Source organism: Mercenaria mercenaria, chromosome 7, assembly GCF_021730395.1.
Source record: "Mercenaria mercenaria strain notata chromosome 7, MADL_Memer_1, whole genome shotgun sequence".
Lineage (NCBI taxonomy): Eukaryota > Metazoa > Mollusca > Bivalvia > Venerida > Veneridae > Mercenaria > Mercenaria mercenaria.
Genome location: NC_069367.1, coordinates 40,413,869 through 40,432,221, shown reverse-complemented (window position 1 = coordinate 40,432,221; position 18,353 = coordinate 40,413,869). Strand labels below are relative to the sequence as shown.

Sequence of the window (18,353 nt, the reverse complement as noted above, 5' to 3'; positions counted from 1 at the left end):
AAAGAAGCATGAATAAAGAACATGTCTGCGTTTCCCGTTTAAAAGTAATATATATTCAGTAAGTTATGGTGAGTTATAAGTGTCATTTTGTTGAATAAATGCGAAAACAAAAGTTCATCGCGTTATTTTTAATTCATTTTTCAACTTAGGGCTATAGTAATAACATCAATCTTTAAAATAATATTTGCTCCGAATATTATCCAACTTTCAATTGACAAAGCGCAATATTCAAACTTCAAATAGATCTAAATTCAGTCTCTCTGAAAGTATGCCATTGAACGATCTGTTGTTGCTGATGATATTGTTTTTTATAAATTAAACCTGACTTATATAGCTTGCTTTTCAAAACAAACAGGTCCAAAGACGCTTTACACACAAGATAGACATTCAGGACGCAAAATTCGCCCTCTACCAGGCACAGAAAAAGAGCGATCTGACCAGAGGGACAGAATGAGAGAAAGCCCGCGGAACACACAGAGAGAAATCTTTTAGATACAGACATGCCGGACCAACTTAGTCTAGCTCTATAGATACCAAGTGCTTTCCTTACTATTCGGAAATATTTCATAATATCTTCTCTACAGTTTCCCGACGAAACAGAAACCGGGTTCAAAATCATTTAAAAAAAATAGTTCAGCTGCATTTCAAAAGAAGACCCAGCTTCATGTAGATCTATCAATTGTTGCTGGCGCTTTCTACACCTAGATGCAGTTACTGAAAAGTGATTGCGAAATAATTGCCAAAACTACCATGATATGGTCTCAAAATCATTATTATTGCAGAACGAATGTTGGTGTATTGTTTTTCTTTCCTTTTTCTGTTTGTTTATTGTTGTTGTTTTTTCAATAGATATATCTTGGGCAAATTTGCGTCTGGTCCGATGATGGCTCCAAAGTTCGAAACTTGACTTCGATACCATTCGGGTGGTGTCTCAGTTTTAGCCATACAACGTACAGTCAAGCTTGTCGGAGACACCACGTATACGAACAAACCACTTGCATTAAGAGACCACTTTTTTCAGTTCCTTTTTTTTAGTGTTATGAAAGAATACAGAGATCATCAGTGTTTATGAAATCTCTAACGTAATTGTTTAACTGTCGATGTTGGCATTGGAAAGAAAATACCTTTCGATGGGCAAAGGTCGTACGTCTGCCGAAGCATTGCTACATATGTTTTAAAGTCTCGGGTTTGTTGCATAAATTCTAGCTGTACATATTGGGACAATTTTTCTGGAATTTCAAGCAATTTGTGCTTCTACATGCAACATTGAATTAATGCGCGGATGGAATAATTCTAACTTGTATCTCTTCAAGTAAATGTGATGTGCATATTCATAAAACAAAGAGCCCCAGAGAGCATTTATTAATTCTTTCGCTTTAAAAGTAGTGGACTTTAGCCTCTCTGGAATCAATTCAATGCTGGGAATCTGCAGAGCATTTATAGACACCAACTTGATATGCCATGGGTAAAGAAATGACAAAAGGGCGAACATCTACGTCACGGGTACCTGGCGGAGGCTGCAAAGTCTGGAGGCAATCAGTTATATAAGCGGGATCTTTCAGTGCACAAAATACGTACTATGGTGGCTGACTTTTGCCATTTCGTTCTAGTGTGTTGGCGCGTTTTAACGCCAGGACAACCTTTGTGAAACTAAACTTGTCGTATCGATGAGCTTATTTGTCTTAATGGTGTGTAACGTGCCAACGCCAAATTCACAGATTTCATTCTGGCACCCGCATACTAAATCAAAGAGCTATAAAATATATTTTATACTTCCTTGGCTAAATCAATCAATCAATCGTTTTGTTGACGCTTTGTGCCTGGGGGGTGGGGGGGGGGGGCACCAGCATGCCAGAACGACGAATAAGCACGCCGATACGAAAAAAAAATGGGTAACAAACCAAAACACCAAAACGAAATGTTTCAAGTCAACCACCATAGTATTGGTTCTGGACTGGAGAAGCTTCATTATAATTGATATGATACGAGGTACGTACATGTAAGATTGAACCAATTTATACAAAACACTCCTCATTGTATACATGAATATTTCAACACAACTGTTTTTAGACAATATTGTGTGAAAATTTGTCATCTGTTCAGGGACGTGTCCTACTTAGGACAAAGTTTTAACTTATGAATAAGGTGTTTCATGAACATTGTTACATTCTTAGAATATTTTCAAAAAGAATGAGATAGATTTGTGCTTAAATTGAATTAAGGACACTTTTTAAAAAGATACAAGAGGTATGAAATTAAAGAACTAAATAAGGGGAAGCAACACGTACAATTCAAATACATGGAATCACATAGAATTACCCCACTTATACAGCGTAGCTGAGAAATTTTGTTGCCCGTTTAGTTTTTTTCTCGACTAAGCTTAATATTTGTTAGCGATGAAGTTTAATATGATTATGAACTTCGCCTATGTACTTTGAAATATTCGTAATAAACAAGTAAAAGATCATAGAGCGGGTTATTGGGTCATAAACAATTTGTTATTAAGAATCAAACTAATTCCACTGAAACGGTGTACACTATGGTTCATGTATATACATACATACATACATACATACATACATGCGATTATGCATGCATGTGGTTTTGTAAGGTAAGCAGGGGATATTCTCTGACCCCGTCTTTGCCTTTGGCGGAGACAATAACTGAATGGGGGTTCGGCCTGGAACAAAATAACACTTTAAATTATCATTGGCATTATATAGATTGTATATAAGGCACTTCCAAAGGCCTTGCTATTGATTTAGCTTTTCACAGGAGTGGTAAAACTGTCTGGAACAGCTTGCAAGCTTAAGCGTTCAAGCCTGGATGGTGTACCGGAGACGTCGAAGCTCCGGAAAATATCACAGCATGCAAACGATAAATTTTAGATGGAGTGCAAAGTTCACAAATGAAAACCTACCAGTACCAGACTCGGGGTTATCTCTATAAAAAGGCATAAAACACACAAACAAGAGGGTCATGAAGGCCCTGTATCGCTCACCTGACCTATTGACCTAAAGATCATCAAGATAGTTTCATTAAGATATGGTCATAAATGTGGCCTCTAAAGTGTTAACTAACTTTTCCTTTGATTTGACCTGGTGACCTAGTTTTTGACCCATATGACCAAGATTCGAACTTGACCTAAAGATCATCAAGATTAACATTCTGACTAAGTTTCATGAAGATACAGTCATAAATGTGGCCTCTACAGTGTTAGCAAGCTTTTCCTTTGATTTGACCCGGTGAACTAGTTTTTGACCCCACATGACCCAGATTCGAACTTGACCTAAAGATCACCAAGATTAACATTCTGACTAAGTTTCATAAAGATACAGTCATAAATATGGCCTCTACAGTGTTAACAAGCTTTTCCTTTGATTTGACCCGGTGACCTAGTTTTTAATCCCACCTGACCCAGATTTGAACATGACCTATAGATAATCAAGATTAACATTCTGACCAAGTTTCATTAAGATATGGTCATAAATGTGGCCTCTAGAGTGTTAACTTGCTTTTCCTTTGATTTGACCTGGTGACCTAATTTCTGACCCTACATGAACCAGATTCAAACCGGACTTGACCTAAAGATCATCATGAGTAACATTCTGACCAAGTTTCATGAAGATACAGTCATAAATGTGGCCTCTACAGTGTTAACAAGCTTTTCCTTTGATTTGACCTGGTGGCCTAGTTTTTAACCCCAGATGACCCAATATCAAACTTGTCCAAGCTTTTTAATTGAGGGTAACATTCTGACTAAGTGTCATTAAGATTGGGCCAAAATTGTGACCTCTAGAGTGTTAACAAGCTTTTCCTTTGATTTGACCCGATGACCTAGTTTTTGACCCAAAATGACCCAATATCGAACTTATTCAAATTTTATTGAGGGTAACATTCTGACCAAGTTTCATTAAGATTGGGCCAAAATTGTGACGTCTAAAGTGTTAACAAGCTTTTCCTTTGATTTGACCCGGTGACCTAGTTTTTGACCCCAGATGATCTAATATCGAACTCTTCCAAGATTTTATTGAGGGTAACATTCTGACCAAGTTTCATTAAGACTGGGTCAAAATTGTGACCTCTAGAATGTTAACAAGCTTTTCCTTTGCTTTGACCTGGTGACCTAGTTTTTGACCCCAGATGACCCAATATCAAACTCTTCCAAGATTTTTATGAGGGTAACATTCTGACCAAGTTTCATTAAGATTAGGCCAAAATTGTGACCTCTAGAGTATTAATAGTCAAATTGTTGATGACGGACACAGGGCAATCACAAAAGCTCACCTTTAGCACTTTGTGCTCAGGTGAGCTAAAAAATGTGAAGGATCTAGTAATTTCGTACCTTTATGCAAACCTTGTTGCCAAGACGAAAAATACATGTACTTAGTTGACCATTTTGCTTTTGATTTTGATAGTTACTTTATTAATACAATGTACACGCATTCATTCTTCTATTGTCTGTCGGATTATTTATTTGCAGATACTGTACAGTACTGAATTGTCTTATTTCTGAAGCGGTAAAATGTGATTCAACTATTTAAAAATGAAACGGACTGAGTGGAGGCGTTGTGCACATTTCAATATCTTTCATGAACAGACTTGAAGCCAAACTGACTTTGTTCATATTTTGCTTGGTTGCATTCAACGCTTCTAAAAAAGAAAAAAACTTACACGAAGGACATCTCAAAATTAAAGTTCTGTTTGAAAAGTTGTGCACGATCAAAATTTGCATAATTTTTTTTTTTATACTTTTCAATCAAACTTTCCATTTGATTATTTTCAGTATCTTATTTCAGAATATCCTGTCTCGCTTGTCAGAGTTACTTTAACGACCAAAAATTACAAATGATGGCAAAGTTGCTGGTACTGGTAAAAACTCCAAAGACTGTGTGACCCACACACCAAATACGATTTTAAGAAATTAATTCCCATTGTAGACTTTAGTAGAATTCTAGCTTTGGCTAAACCGAGATAAGAAAATGTACTACAAGTTGACAGTTACTCTGATTATTTGACAAACTTCCACACTAATACTTCCCCCGGAGTCTTTGATTAAAGATATCCAATGCCCAACTATCACTGAAATATTTCATCTTTTAACATTTACTTCAGATAACGAGACGTTGAAAATCCCTATCCAACGTGTTAAATTTTTCTAGGTTTGTAAAATATTTGTTTATACTGAAGGAGCTACATTCATAATCAAATACCATGCAATATCAATCGATTATAAAACAAGAGGGCCATGATGGCCCTATATAGTTCACCTGAGTACCATTACTTTAACCAAAAACAAAAAGAAAAAATCGTACAAGGTACAGATATGTCAAAATACACCTAAAAATTGGAGGTACCATCCATGTTGTACCACAGAAAAGTGGTCTCGGTTTTTCCCTACGGCCAATTATAAAAAAGTTACTAAATAAGCTATTTATAGTAACATAAAAGGAAAGTAATAAAAAAAAAATTATTGTAAGCGAATAAAAGAAGGATCTGCCAAATAAAAACAAGAGCACTGCAATGCAACGCAATATTCACACAAAACAAAGTCATATGACCTTTGACCCTTAAGTGTGACCTTGACATTGAAGTGAGCCGTCCGAAACATGCACTCTGCACGTCATTTAAACGAGGTAAACAATTGTGTCAGGTTTCTCTGAAATGCATAAAAGGGTTCATAAAAGAGCAGAAGGGAAATTGCTAACCAACACACAGACAGACACCGAGGCGAAAACATAATATGTCCCTTCGGGCGTATAAAAAGGAATCGAGATCTTATGGTGATACAAGTTATGTGCAAGTTTGGTTAAAATCAAATCATAAATGAAGCTGCTATTGTGCAGCCAAGGTCAAAATAGCCAATTTTAGCCCTTTCAGGGACCATAACTCTGGAACCCATTATGGCATCTGGCCAGTTCAAGAAAGGAACCAAGATCTTATGGTGACACAAGTTTTGTTTAAGTTTGATTTAATTCAAATCATAAATGAAGCTGCTATTGTGCAGACAAGGTCAAAATAGCTAATTCAGGCCCTATTAGGGGCCATATTTCTGGAACCCATTATGGGATCTGGCCGGTTCAAGACAGGAATCAAGATCTTATGGTGACACAAGTTTTGTGCAAGTTTGGTTAAAATCAAATCATAAATAAAGCTGCTACTGTGCAGACAAGGTCAAAATAGCTAATTTTGGGCCTTTCAGTGGCCATAACTCTGGAACCCATAATGGAATCTGGCCAGTTCCAGAAAGGAACCAAGATCTTATGGTGATACAAGTTGCATGCTTGAAACTTTCTATCTAGAAATTGTAAAGAGGTAAATGAACAGGAATATTACAAGATAGGTTTAAACTGTCACAGATGTGAACAATTTAATAATTACATGGTCATTATGCACAGTAGAATCTATGACAATTGAAAATTATAGTACAATAACACAGGAAAAGTGGTGTTTTGAATTGTCACTTTTTGTTGTAATAGCAACTAAAATAGACCTCCTGAAAATTTCTTAAAAATTCTACTTGCAAATTAAAATAAAAACTACTTTTTTCATTCTTACTACTGCCATTACTGGTAGACAGCATGCTGGTTGGCTACTAAATAAATGAGAAATTCTTTTTTTATATTTTTCAGGATAACCTCCAGCAGTAAGAAATATAAAGGCTCACTGCAGTTTTGACTATGCTCAACAAGTACTGACCCCATACTATGCTCAGCAAGTAGGGCCCTTGTATTTCTGTGAATCCTCATGCAGGTATAAGATTTTGAAGTTAGTGTTTACATTCATATCAGTGTCAGTATCCTCAAATGCACTTTTTCAATATCAATTTTAACTATGAAATTTCATATATCAATAAATTAAATTCCATAGTCTTCAAACAAATCATGACTATGAATAAAAGCTACAGGCCTGCAGTGCACATTTTACATTGGAATTATAGTGACACCTTTGAAGAAAGTTTGTCAAGTGAAATTATCTAAAGGAAGTTGTGTTTTGTTAAGACTTGATTTTACTAATTTCTATGGTTTTTTTCAACTGAACTTTATGTAAATCCCTGAAATTGCGTTGCAAATACTGCATTGCTTTATAATAATAAAGATGCTATATCATAAGCACTGTGAATCGGAATTCAATTAAATTTTGATAAATACAAGTTGATGTGAAGCATTATCTATAAGAAAGGATGAACTGTTTGGTCAGTGTTGATTCACTCCATTTTTGATGAGAATTTAATACATTTCTTATAAACTGTTCTTGTTTTTGTATGAAAAGTACATTACTGCTGTTGGAAGAGGAGCAAACAGTGTGGTATCTATGGTCCACCATCACTTTAAGCATCATGGCTATGGAGAAAAGAATGTTTCATTACATATGGACAACTATAGTGGACAAAATAAGAAAAGTGTTGTAATAAGGTAAGAATTCCCAATAAATAAAGAAATATTTATTAAGCACATAGAATTTGATGTTGAAATATTTAATTTTACAGTGTGTTCATACACTTCAGTTTGGAAAGTCACTAGTTTCCAGTTTATATATATAATGTGCATAATTTTATGTAAATGAAAAATAATATCTCCACTGATAAACATTGAATTACAATTTGAATATTGCATACTTACACAACATTCTGTATTAAGACTTAGGTGTGTATGTAAGAAATTTAACTGTTAGCTGGCATTTATTTGTTTTAATAAAGTGATGCTATGTTATATTCTAAGGACTCACTATTGCTACTTAGAAGATTTTGTTTAAGAATTCATTGTTTAAATATACCCCTCATTTTAGCTGGAATATGGCTTGTTATGATGGGTCTACATGATGACTTGGAGTACAACCTGATTGAGGCCCGGCATACAGAATTCAGTCCTGAACATGTTTAGGTATATTTGGCTTAAATTGAGCCTCTTTAATCAATTATGTTTTTTATTAATAATCAAGTATTGATAAAACTTGCTGCAGAGATCATGTCTGTAAAGAGGCCATTTACATTAAAATACCACATTTTCTGTTTATTTTTGTGTTGTTAAAGAGTGTCTAGCTCACTGCAAGCAAGTTAAACAGAAACAAGGCAGTCTGAAAGACAGCTAAATCCCCCGCCACTGCTATGGATAGTGAAAGGGTAAACCTTTGATTTTAGCTGTGACCTTGACCTTGAACTGACATGGTGGACTCATGAATTCTGCACAACATCTTGATGAGGTGATCATTTGACCAAAGTTTCATGAAAATCCTTCAAGGGGTTTAGGAGATACAGAGCTGAAACCTTTGACCTTCAGTTGTGACCTTGACCTTGAGTTGACATGGCTGACTCATGAGTTCTTGATGAGGTGATCATTTGACCCAAGTTTGATGAAAATCCTTCAAGGGGTTAAGGAGATACAGAGTGGACACCAAATGGAAGGCTCAAACCTTCGACCCTTAGTTGTGACCTTGACCTTGAGCTGGCATGGTTGACTCATAATTTCTGCACATCGTTCTGATGAGGTAATCATTTGACCCGAGTTTTATAAAATTCCTTCAAGGGGTTTAGGAGATATAGAGCGGACACGAAATGGAAGGCTCAAACCTTTGACCTTCAGTTGTGACCTTGACCTTGAGCCGACATGGCTGACTCATAAGTTCTGCACATCGCCTTGATGAGGTGATCGTTTGACCAAAGTTTGATGAAAATCCTTCAAGGGGTTTAGGAGATATAGAGCGGACACAAAATGACCCTAAGTTGTGACCTTGACCTTGAGCCAGCATGACTGACTCATGGGTTCTGCACATCATCTTGATGAGGTGATCATTTGACCCAAGTTTTATAAAATTCCTTCAAGGGGTTTAGGAGATATAGAGCAGACACAAAATGGCAGGCTCAAACCTTTGACCTTGAGTTGTGACGACAAGGCTGACTCATGGGTTCTGCACATCGTCTTGATATGGTGATCATTTGACCCACGTTTTATAAAATTCCTTCCAGGGGTTTAGGAGATATAGAGCGGACACAAAATGGCAGGCTCAAACCTTTGACCTTGAGTTGTGACCTTGACCTTGAACCGACAAGGCTGACTCATGGGTTCTGCACATCGTCTTGATGAGGTGATCATTTGACCCAAGTTTCACGAAAATCCTTCAAGGAGTTTAGGAGATATGGACCGGACACGATTTTGTTACGGACGGAAGGACGCAGACCATTCCTATAATCCCTCCGCCACGGCGGGGGATTAATAACATAATTCTAATAAAGTAACTGTTTTTTCTTAACCAGGTTAAAGAACTATTTGTTAAAATGAGATCAAAATCATGGCCCTTACTTCATGTAGAATATGTGCAATGGTTGAATTTTTTCATGAAAAGAAGTTGTCATTACTGTAATAAATTCTAAAATGTTATTTAATGTAATTACGTGTGGGCTGTCTTTTGGACAGCTGTTGTTCAGGATTGATGAAAAGGTTATGTGTTCTTTGTCTTAAATATTTGATACATTTATCATTACAGAATGTCCTCTGCATGACCTGGTATAGTATTCTTGAAGGATTATAACTTCAACACAGAGACGGAAATTAATATTTTTAGGCAGGGGTTTGGCATGACAGGCAAATTCACCAACCGTATTACCATTCCTGAGTTGGATGCCAGTCGACAGTGGTACCTGTATAATGAAATAGTGCCCCTTTGCAGCAACAGCAATGTATGCTCATAACCAGCAGTGCCAAAGCCATTAAAATTGAGAACTCGAGTCATTTAAAACGAAGAATGAATGGAAAAAAAGTGTTTAACATTTAAAGTATTAAATACAGAGAAAGAGCTCTGAAATTTTGATTAATTTGAAAGTGTTTTTGATTTTTTGAAGATGTACTAGACCCAAATTCCATATATGTGAGGCGTTACGTCATTTGAGAAAACATCGATTAAAGTACGTCACAAAAAAATGGTGGACGTTACCACGTGTTCGCAGCAATTAATGCATTTCTTGTTTTCAATAATACTCTACCTTGCCACAAGAAAAAAATGAAGTGACATTTATAAACATTTCCGTGTTTTGCAATTCCGTTTCTTTAAAAAATTTAAATGATTGATAATTTATCGCCCTTTGAATCGACACGCCATAATAATGTAAACATCGAAGGTCGCGGAGAAAATGAAACTACCAAAAACAATTATTTGATGATTTATTTCGATTGTATAAAGAATGACAGTTAGCGAATCTTAAGGTAAGTAAGTATTTAAGCGATATGTAGTGTTAAAAATATTATTTGAGTTCATATCGACAGTTTTGTCCGATATCTTTTCCAAAAATAGCCCGGATTTGACACTAATGACAGATTCAAGGTAGATTTAGCGCAGTTCACATTTTATTTACAAGTGTCAATATATTGTAGACTATATTTTATTTACTAAATCTGCCATGAATTCAACTTTTTTTAAATCGGTTTTGACTCTTATTCAGTAGAATTTGTATGCAAGACAATTACAAGAAGTATTCAGTAGAATCAGTATGCAAGACAATTACATGAAGACCTTGTGACTCTGGTGCCATGGTGCCAGACAAAATTACAACAGTCAGTCATAATGTTTAGTTACATATTAAAGTTAAAGCCCTGATCATTTTATAAATATAGCCATGCCATGAAAGTGACTGATTAGGAATAGTTGAAACACACCTGTTGTCAGCTTCAACCACTAATTTCTTACATGTATGTAATGTCAAATCAGTCCATAAAACTTCTACAAGGCATAAATATTGTTTTTACTTGGAAAGAGACAGCTTTTCCCAAAGCTTTTCATGTTAAATTTGCATACTGTTCACTTGGCCATTATTTCTGGATTCCTCACCATTTTGTACTGTTCTTGGCAAGTGACTAAAAACCACTTAGTAAAATAAGTAAACTTCAGATACATTTTGTTTTGAAAGCCTTGCCAGGAATTCAAACCTATTACTCTTTTTATAGAAGTCTTTGTGTTAAATATGTACTGAGCTAACTGCCCAGGGCATTTTTATCTCTCATTTCAGCCTTTTTCAGTACTTTATTTCATTTTACAGATCAACCACTGAGGATTGTTTGGCTTGATGCAATGACCTTAAACAGTGAAATGATTTTCCAGGAAAGTCTATACACAACAAGCTGGATTTTATGGGGGTTTGTAAATTTCTTCATACATTTTTACAGTTACTATACTGCTATTCTAAGAAAGATAAAGACATTACAGTAGCATAAACATAAATGATCTATTTCATTCATTACATTTTAAGAGAAATTATTTTGATTATAGACCCATTCAACAAATATGTGTAATATGTTAAGAAGTGAATAAGTAATGACATACAATAATTGAATATATCATATATGTATTTTTTCATATTTTCAAAATTATTTTCACAGTATTTGTGTTTACATTAAGTTTGATTGCATGAATTGTATGTCTAGTCTGTAGGAATCTTAGCTAGTTTATGTATTCTTGAAAAGCTACTTTTTCTGCATGAATACTGTAAGATTCTTGGGTGAGTTTATACTTATCAAATCTGCTTTCAGTCAGCTTTTAACAAAACTACTCTCTTAAGCTTAAAAAGATGCTTTACAGTCTTATATTCTGTAACCTTATACTAATCTTATTAAAATGAAGTTCTAATGTTGATGAATTTTTGTTTTGCAGTGATGAAAGAACTATCAATATATAAATGGGAATGAAACAGAAGGAATTAATATGTTCTACTGATCACCCAGCTGAAATCATGCCTGTGGAATAGAGTGCATGTCACAAATACTGATATGAGCAAATAACTCCATACTGCACAAATAATGTCATGTTTTCTGCCCTCATGACCTGGAAAAGTTAAAAATTCTAGTTCAAATTACAAATGTGTTTCAAGAAAAAGTAAAACTTAGTCAACTGTGAGAAATATTGGGTAAAAGTAGTGTTTTGATGTCATGACAGCTGTGAAGTTGTTTGAGAAGCACTATCCTAATTGTTCTAACAATACAGAATTTAACTTATAAATTTTCCAAAACTGCATGCATGAAATACTAAGACATGTCTGTTGAATGAATCCTAGTTGTTTCAAAACTACAACATGTGTGACATTAAAGCACAACCTTTGGAGGAAACATTTTTACAATAAAAACTGCCTTGCCAGTGTGAGTGTAGGAAGGATTTTTCCAGAAATGGCAAAAAACTACCAATATAGCAGAAAATATTTGTTAGTGGCTGAATATAATATATTTTATTTCAAGAATTAATCATGTTAATCCATGGTTATGTGTTAAAAGATATTTTTACATGACATGACCTTTGCAGAAATAGCTATTTTTTTGCAAATCATTGTGAGTTGCCATGGTAACACAAATTTGACTTAAATTTAGATTTGTTTGATTATGTAGAGAGCATGTGTCTTGTTTATATTCTGCTAATCAGACTATGTTCTGCAAGAAAATATCTTTTATGTGTAACCATCAACAAAACATGTCATAACACAATGGCAGAGCTGTAATGCAGGTAGGCATATCAGGAAAATATGTAGTTCTGAAAGACAAGTTATATTACATAAAATGATGTTTGTTTTTTATAAATGATCATAACTGAGCATTTGTGGTGTAAAACAAATGTGTACTGAACAGATGCTAAATGAATGTTCTGATTCTTTCTGGAAAATTTACAAAAAACTACTATTTTAAGAAAAATAGTGCATTGTTGCCATGGTAACATTAATTTAACTTTTAAATTATTTTGGATATCATCATATGTAAACAACATCTTTCTTGTTTATATGTTATTATGTTAAGCTGTATTATGTTAGTGAATATATCTTCATATGTAATAATTGCACCAACAAAGCACTATGTTATTACACAAGCCTGCCTTAAAATGGCAATCGTTGTAACTGAGAGAGGTGTATCTGAATATTATGTATTTCTCAAACCATATTACATTAATTTTCACGGAATGACGTCTACTCTCTTACTTTTAAATAAGAAAACAGACAGCTTTTGATGTAAATATATGGAATAACACTTCCAATATTTAATTTATTACAAAAAAATTGCAAAAAATGTTAGTATTTTTGTAAGAAAATACCACATTGTTGCCATGGTAATGTTAGTATTTTTGTAAGAAAATACCACATCGTTGCCATGGTAATGATTCACTTATCAGTATATCTAAGTCTTTTGAAATTTTAGCAAACTCACGGATGATAATAACAATCTAATAATTATATCTTCTTGCCGGATTTTCTTTCTTACTGTTTAATAAATAAGGTGTCTATAATAATAAGATTAATGTCCTAGTTTTTGGGATGTTGTCTAATTTGATATCAAATAAATTCTGTATCTTGTTCAAAAGAATGTCATAAAACAGTTGTCTGTAAACTGTTAGCACACTAGAAAAAGTAAATTGTGTATTTATTTCACATTCTATGTAATTTATTGCTAGATTCATCAAGAGACTGTTAAAAAAGAGGTTAAACAACAGTGTTGCTATAGAAACGATTTTTAGAACATAAATATTTTTATACTACATGAAAGAAAGAGACAAAAAGAAACACATTCCATTAATTGCATGTTGCTTTTGTTATTTTATCATGTATTTTATCTTGATATTATTTAAATATGGTGTCATTATTAAGATATACTGCCTCAATTTTGATACAGTTAGACAAAAACATGGTGTCCGAAAAGTGGTAATATCTCCATGACAACAACTGATTTTTGTTGTCAAATTGAATATTTTTACTCAGAACGGGTCAGTCTGTCAGATAAGCCCAAAACCCCATTTTTGACCAAACTTGCATTTGGACCCAAAATCTCATGCTCTGTCACATATTTGAAAAAGAACAAATGTTACATATAGTTTACGTAAACATTGAATTAACAACTTTATGGTGTCAACAGTACTATGCATTTGTTAAATGTTGACACACTATATACATGTAAGGCTGAACACAGTATAAATGTGAAATTCCTCTAAAACACTGGAAGATTTTTCAACAATAATTGTTACATATAATGGTAGTAATGTACATTTTTTTCATTATGACAGTTGGATTATATAGATCTAAGAATATTTTCTGCTGTATTCAAACTGCATGTAATCATTTCTGTCAGCAGTATCATGTTCATTTTTCCTTTTCATGAACAATTAATTTAACATGTCTGAAATCACAATATATGTATAATTTGTAAAACATTATTATATTGAATTATTGTGGAAACAATTTAGTTTTTGTATGCCTAAATATATATTATTGCCGTTAGTATCATCTAACTCTTTTAATATGATCAAGACATTTAATAAGGCAGTTTTCTTGAACTATTACTGTGTGTTAAATGAGATTATGTAGTATTATGTTTACGGAATTAACTGTGTAACCATGAAAACATTTTTCTGTTGTTCTATATTATGTCTTGAAAAAAAAACATTGTTTGAAGAACACTTTTCAGTGATGCATTTTTTTTTATTTTTACATGTAATGGTAAATGCTGAAAGTGTTCTACAATAACTTAGCAAAAACGTCATTGTTGTCTCATTGAAGCGTAACTGTAACTCCATTGTAACCATAGCAACAGAAATATATTGTATTACTTATGAATAATGATCTTCACAAACAAATAACATATGTTATTTCCTAAAAAAAAGACCTAACTTGGTTTTATTCCATAAAAAACAGACATAGCAAATATTCTCATTTTTATCTCCGTTTCCATGGCAACCATATTTGTTTTTGCCTCAAATTATAGGCGTTGCCTAGGGTTATATCTTAGCATATGTGAATGTTTATTATATGTTCTGATGTAATTGTTATAAGAGATTTCCGTGTTTCCATAAAGAAAATCAATCAGTTGCCATGGCAACAGCAGAATTTCAAATGAATTAAAATATGAGATTTTGCATTCTGAGTTGTTGATCATTCATTATAATAATATTTCAACAACATTTGATGTTGTGCCATTTTAACTTTTAATTAATATACTATGAAAGAGATCTAGCCTGCATGTATTTTTATTGAGTTTCAAACACCAATCTGGCCACTCAACCAGTATAGGTACCAGGATATTTTTGAATGTCAGTTTCCTTTTTATCGCAGTATATTTCTAAATTGCTTAAATTTTTCATCAGTTGAACGAAGATTGTGTGGGCTGCAATAAATAACAAATATTGTGAAATCAAAATCATCGCGAATATTCCCCCAACAGTATGTGAACATAAAGATTATTGTGATCTAGAAGCTATATGCATCGTGCAGTCATAAACTTAAGCAGCTGTAATTATGGAGACTGTACATTTAAAGGTCCTGGTTAAACTCTTTTCTGATCAGTATCTTGAGAGGCTTTATCCAAAGACTTCAAAATCAAAATGGAATACATGATCACTTAGTGATCCTTAGTTAATTAGCCACCTGCATATCAATCATCTACATCACCAGCAATGAGTCCTTAGTGCAAGTAAAGCCTTAATAATAATACATGATATTTTCAACCAAGTGTACCTCACATTTTATCTTTTTTATTCACTTCTTTTCTTTGAATAATATACAGTGTTGTAATAAATAAAATTAATAAAACAATTAGGTGATTTGAATAGTCAATAAACAGTCTTATCACAAATTCATACATGTAAGAAAATAAATTTTTATCTGGACCCTTGGCAGTAACTATTTCTTCACATCCAGGTGAATACGAATCTGCTCCAAGCATTACAGTTGAACATATAACATATGGTGCATCAACTTCTAAATTCCTAAGTCTATAGCCTGATGCTGATAGTGGCAAGATCACTTGTTTTTTGTCATTGTTTTCTCCAAATTTATGGTATTTAATTTCTATCACTTTTCCAATGTCATCTGAATTTCCATTCCATTTCAAGATTACCCAGTTTGGACCAATCTCTGAGACTGTAACTTTCACTTCCTCCTGTATTTTGTTAGATGCTTTTTCATTGGCTGAATCGAAAGAATTCTCATCCAATCCAATGCATTTAAATTCTGAATCTTCCACCGTATCCCATGGCTTACCAGCAAGATGTTCTGGTGAAGTACAAACTGGAATAAACTTCTTGGGATCTAAATTAATCACAAAATTAAGCAGGTACTTTCTGGTACTCAGTAAATCTTTCAGCCATAACAGATCACATGTACATCTGAATGGATTTTTTCCCAACAAGAATACAGTTTGAGGATACAACACGGAAGAATATGTTTCAGGAATGCTTGAAATCCGGTTGTTTGAAACATCAAACCATTCCGTCATTGGCAATTTATTTGGCAATGATATAAGCTTGTTATTTGAGAGATCAAGAAATCTAAGATCTGACATTGACATAAAAACATCATTTGGTAATTTTTCGATACTGTTAAAGGACAAATCTAATTTCTCTAAATTTGGAAACATTCTAAACGAGTCTTCTTCAAAATGGTTTATACTGTTATGACTTGCATTCAAAACCAACAAATTTTTTAATTTATGTTCTTTAGAAAATACGGATAATCTTGTTAATCCTATGTAGCTAATATCCAAAACATTAACATTCTGGTCAAGATTTTCAAGTGGTTCCTCCTGAACAGTCACTCCTGAACAATTAAGAATTACTTTTTTCTCCACAGTATAAAGATTACAAATAGAATCTCCATCTTTTGGAGATTCTGCTGAGACGCCATTGTTATCAGTTGTCTTTATGTCAGGATCTATTGCCATGGTAACAGCTGCGAACACAAGACTTGGAGTTAAAAATGACAATCTGGCCATCCTCTCTGCTAGGGGCAACAGGAACTGTAGGCTTCCCTGTGCTGCTGTAGGCTTCTCTCCGGGAAGAAACCAGAACAGTAGTCTTCTGCAAAAAATCACAACAAACGAGTCAGGTTCATGCAAAATGCACTTTCACATTTATGGTGCACTTGTATAAACACTGGCAGTATTACATAGCTATGACAGTAGATCATCCAATCAATATTAAATGGCCTTGACCCACTACTAAATTTTCCATATGCTTAAAGCCTATTAAATGTAATTTTCAAATACCGGTAACTTGAAACATATAATTTTGAAGATTCACTCCAAAAATCAGGTATGTATTCTGTAGCGGAGTTATCTGGTATCAACAATATACCAGATATTTCTTAATTTTGCCTCACTTTGTCATGTTTGTGACTAATTTTTGCTGTATGTTTCTTCACAATGTAGTTTAAGCAAAAACGAAGTTTCTTCTCAATGAAAGTCAGTAAGGCATTTAATAGTACTGTTAAGTCATTTGACTTTGTGAGCATATTTCATCGTTTTGGTCAAAATGTTCATGGTGATTTGAGTTCTTGGATTTCATCTTTTGAACGTAAAATTAATAGGAATTTTACTGACACAATCATGAAATCCATGAAATTTTTTCTCCCATGACTATATACTATCTCCCATGACTATACACTAAAGATAAGGTTTTCATGCAATTGTTTTGAAAAATCTGTTTTTGAAATGAAAGCATAAAAAGAAATGCAAGTTTTGCACCATTATCTTTTAATTACATCTTCATTTTTGTGTATATTTGAAAAACATTCTAACTTGCAATGTACCTTTTTTCTGGGGATGTTGAGTTAGTTTAATCAGGAATGTGGTTATGTCTCCATATCAAAGGTTTAGTTTGCAGCACCAACCTAAAAAGTTTGTATGAAGTCTAATTTAAATAGTATACAATGCTACATGTGCATGAATTTAGGCATCAAGAATTAACCTTTAGCCTGCTGTCGGCAAATGATTCTGCCTTTGCGATCTGTGCAGTCTGATCATGGTTTGCACTGTTCGCTATTCAGCCTGTATATTTTCAGTGAACACCCCTTTGAATAATAAGTGGTACTGCCCAAATTGAATGACGGACCAGTTCATTTCAGAAATTTAACAGGGTAAAGGTTAACATAAATTTCACCAGACTATCCTACATTATTAGAAAAAAATTAGTACTTAATTAATTTTCTTGATATTTCACAAACAATATTCTATGCTTAGAATAGCTAAAAAATTTAACTTTTTACATAATTAAACCTTCGAAAAAGGGGTATCTTTCCACTGTAAAAACAGGCAAAGTCACCCTTCACAGGTAGTGTCACACATTTGAAGACAGTGTCATACATAATTTGCACTGATTCAATTTTTGTACTTACATAGCTTGGAGAGGCAAGCCTAAACTCTGAACTGAAATCTTACACAGCAGTTTGCAAGAATTGAATATCTCTGCATGGCAATGCACTTATTTATTCTTCTTTCCTGAAACAAAAATAATACAGAATGTATACGATACATGCACATGAACTACTTAAAAGGTTAGTATTAACGATTAATTAAACAGTAACGGTTATCAGATATAAAAATAGTCCTAATGCAGCCTAAAGG

General features: G+C 33.7%; 1 protein-coding gene and 1 long non-coding RNA gene across 3 annotated transcripts; one reads left to right on the top strand and one right to left on the bottom strand.

Moving 5' to 3' along the window:
- Positions 1-1,853: 1,853 nt before the first annotated feature.
- On the top strand, positions 1,854-11,779 carry LOC128558551 (uncharacterized). Its single transcript, XR_008371715.1, has 7 exons — positions 1,854-1,989; positions 6,633-6,753; positions 7,273-7,415; positions 7,789-7,883; positions 9,484-10,199; positions 11,030-11,126; positions 11,641-11,779. It is a non-coding gene; the product is annotated as an uncharacterized LOC128558551 (long non-coding RNA).
- Positions 11,780-12,225: 446 nt separating this feature from the next.
- LOC128558550 (leucine-rich repeat, immunoglobulin-like domain and transmembrane domain-containing protein 1) lies at positions 12,226-18,248 on the bottom strand. Of its 2 annotated transcripts, XM_053548187.1 has the most exons (3): positions 18,125-18,248; positions 17,540-17,620; positions 12,226-16,809 (listed from the first exon to the last, which is right to left on the bottom strand). In XM_053548187.1, exon 3 carries the CDS (start codon positions 16,722-16,724, stop codon positions 15,471-15,473), a length of 1,254 nt encoding a protein of 417 aa, XP_053404162.1. In that variant the 5' UTR covers positions 16,725-16,809; positions 17,540-17,620; positions 18,125-18,248; the 3' UTR covers positions 12,226-15,470. The 2 variants fall into 2 exon arrangements, with proteins under 2 accessions (XP_053404162.1, XP_053404163.1); XM_053548188.1 differs by lacking the exon at positions 17,540-17,620 and having other exon boundaries at positions 18,125-18,238.
- Between the last annotated feature and the right edge of the window lie 105 nt (positions 18,249-18,353).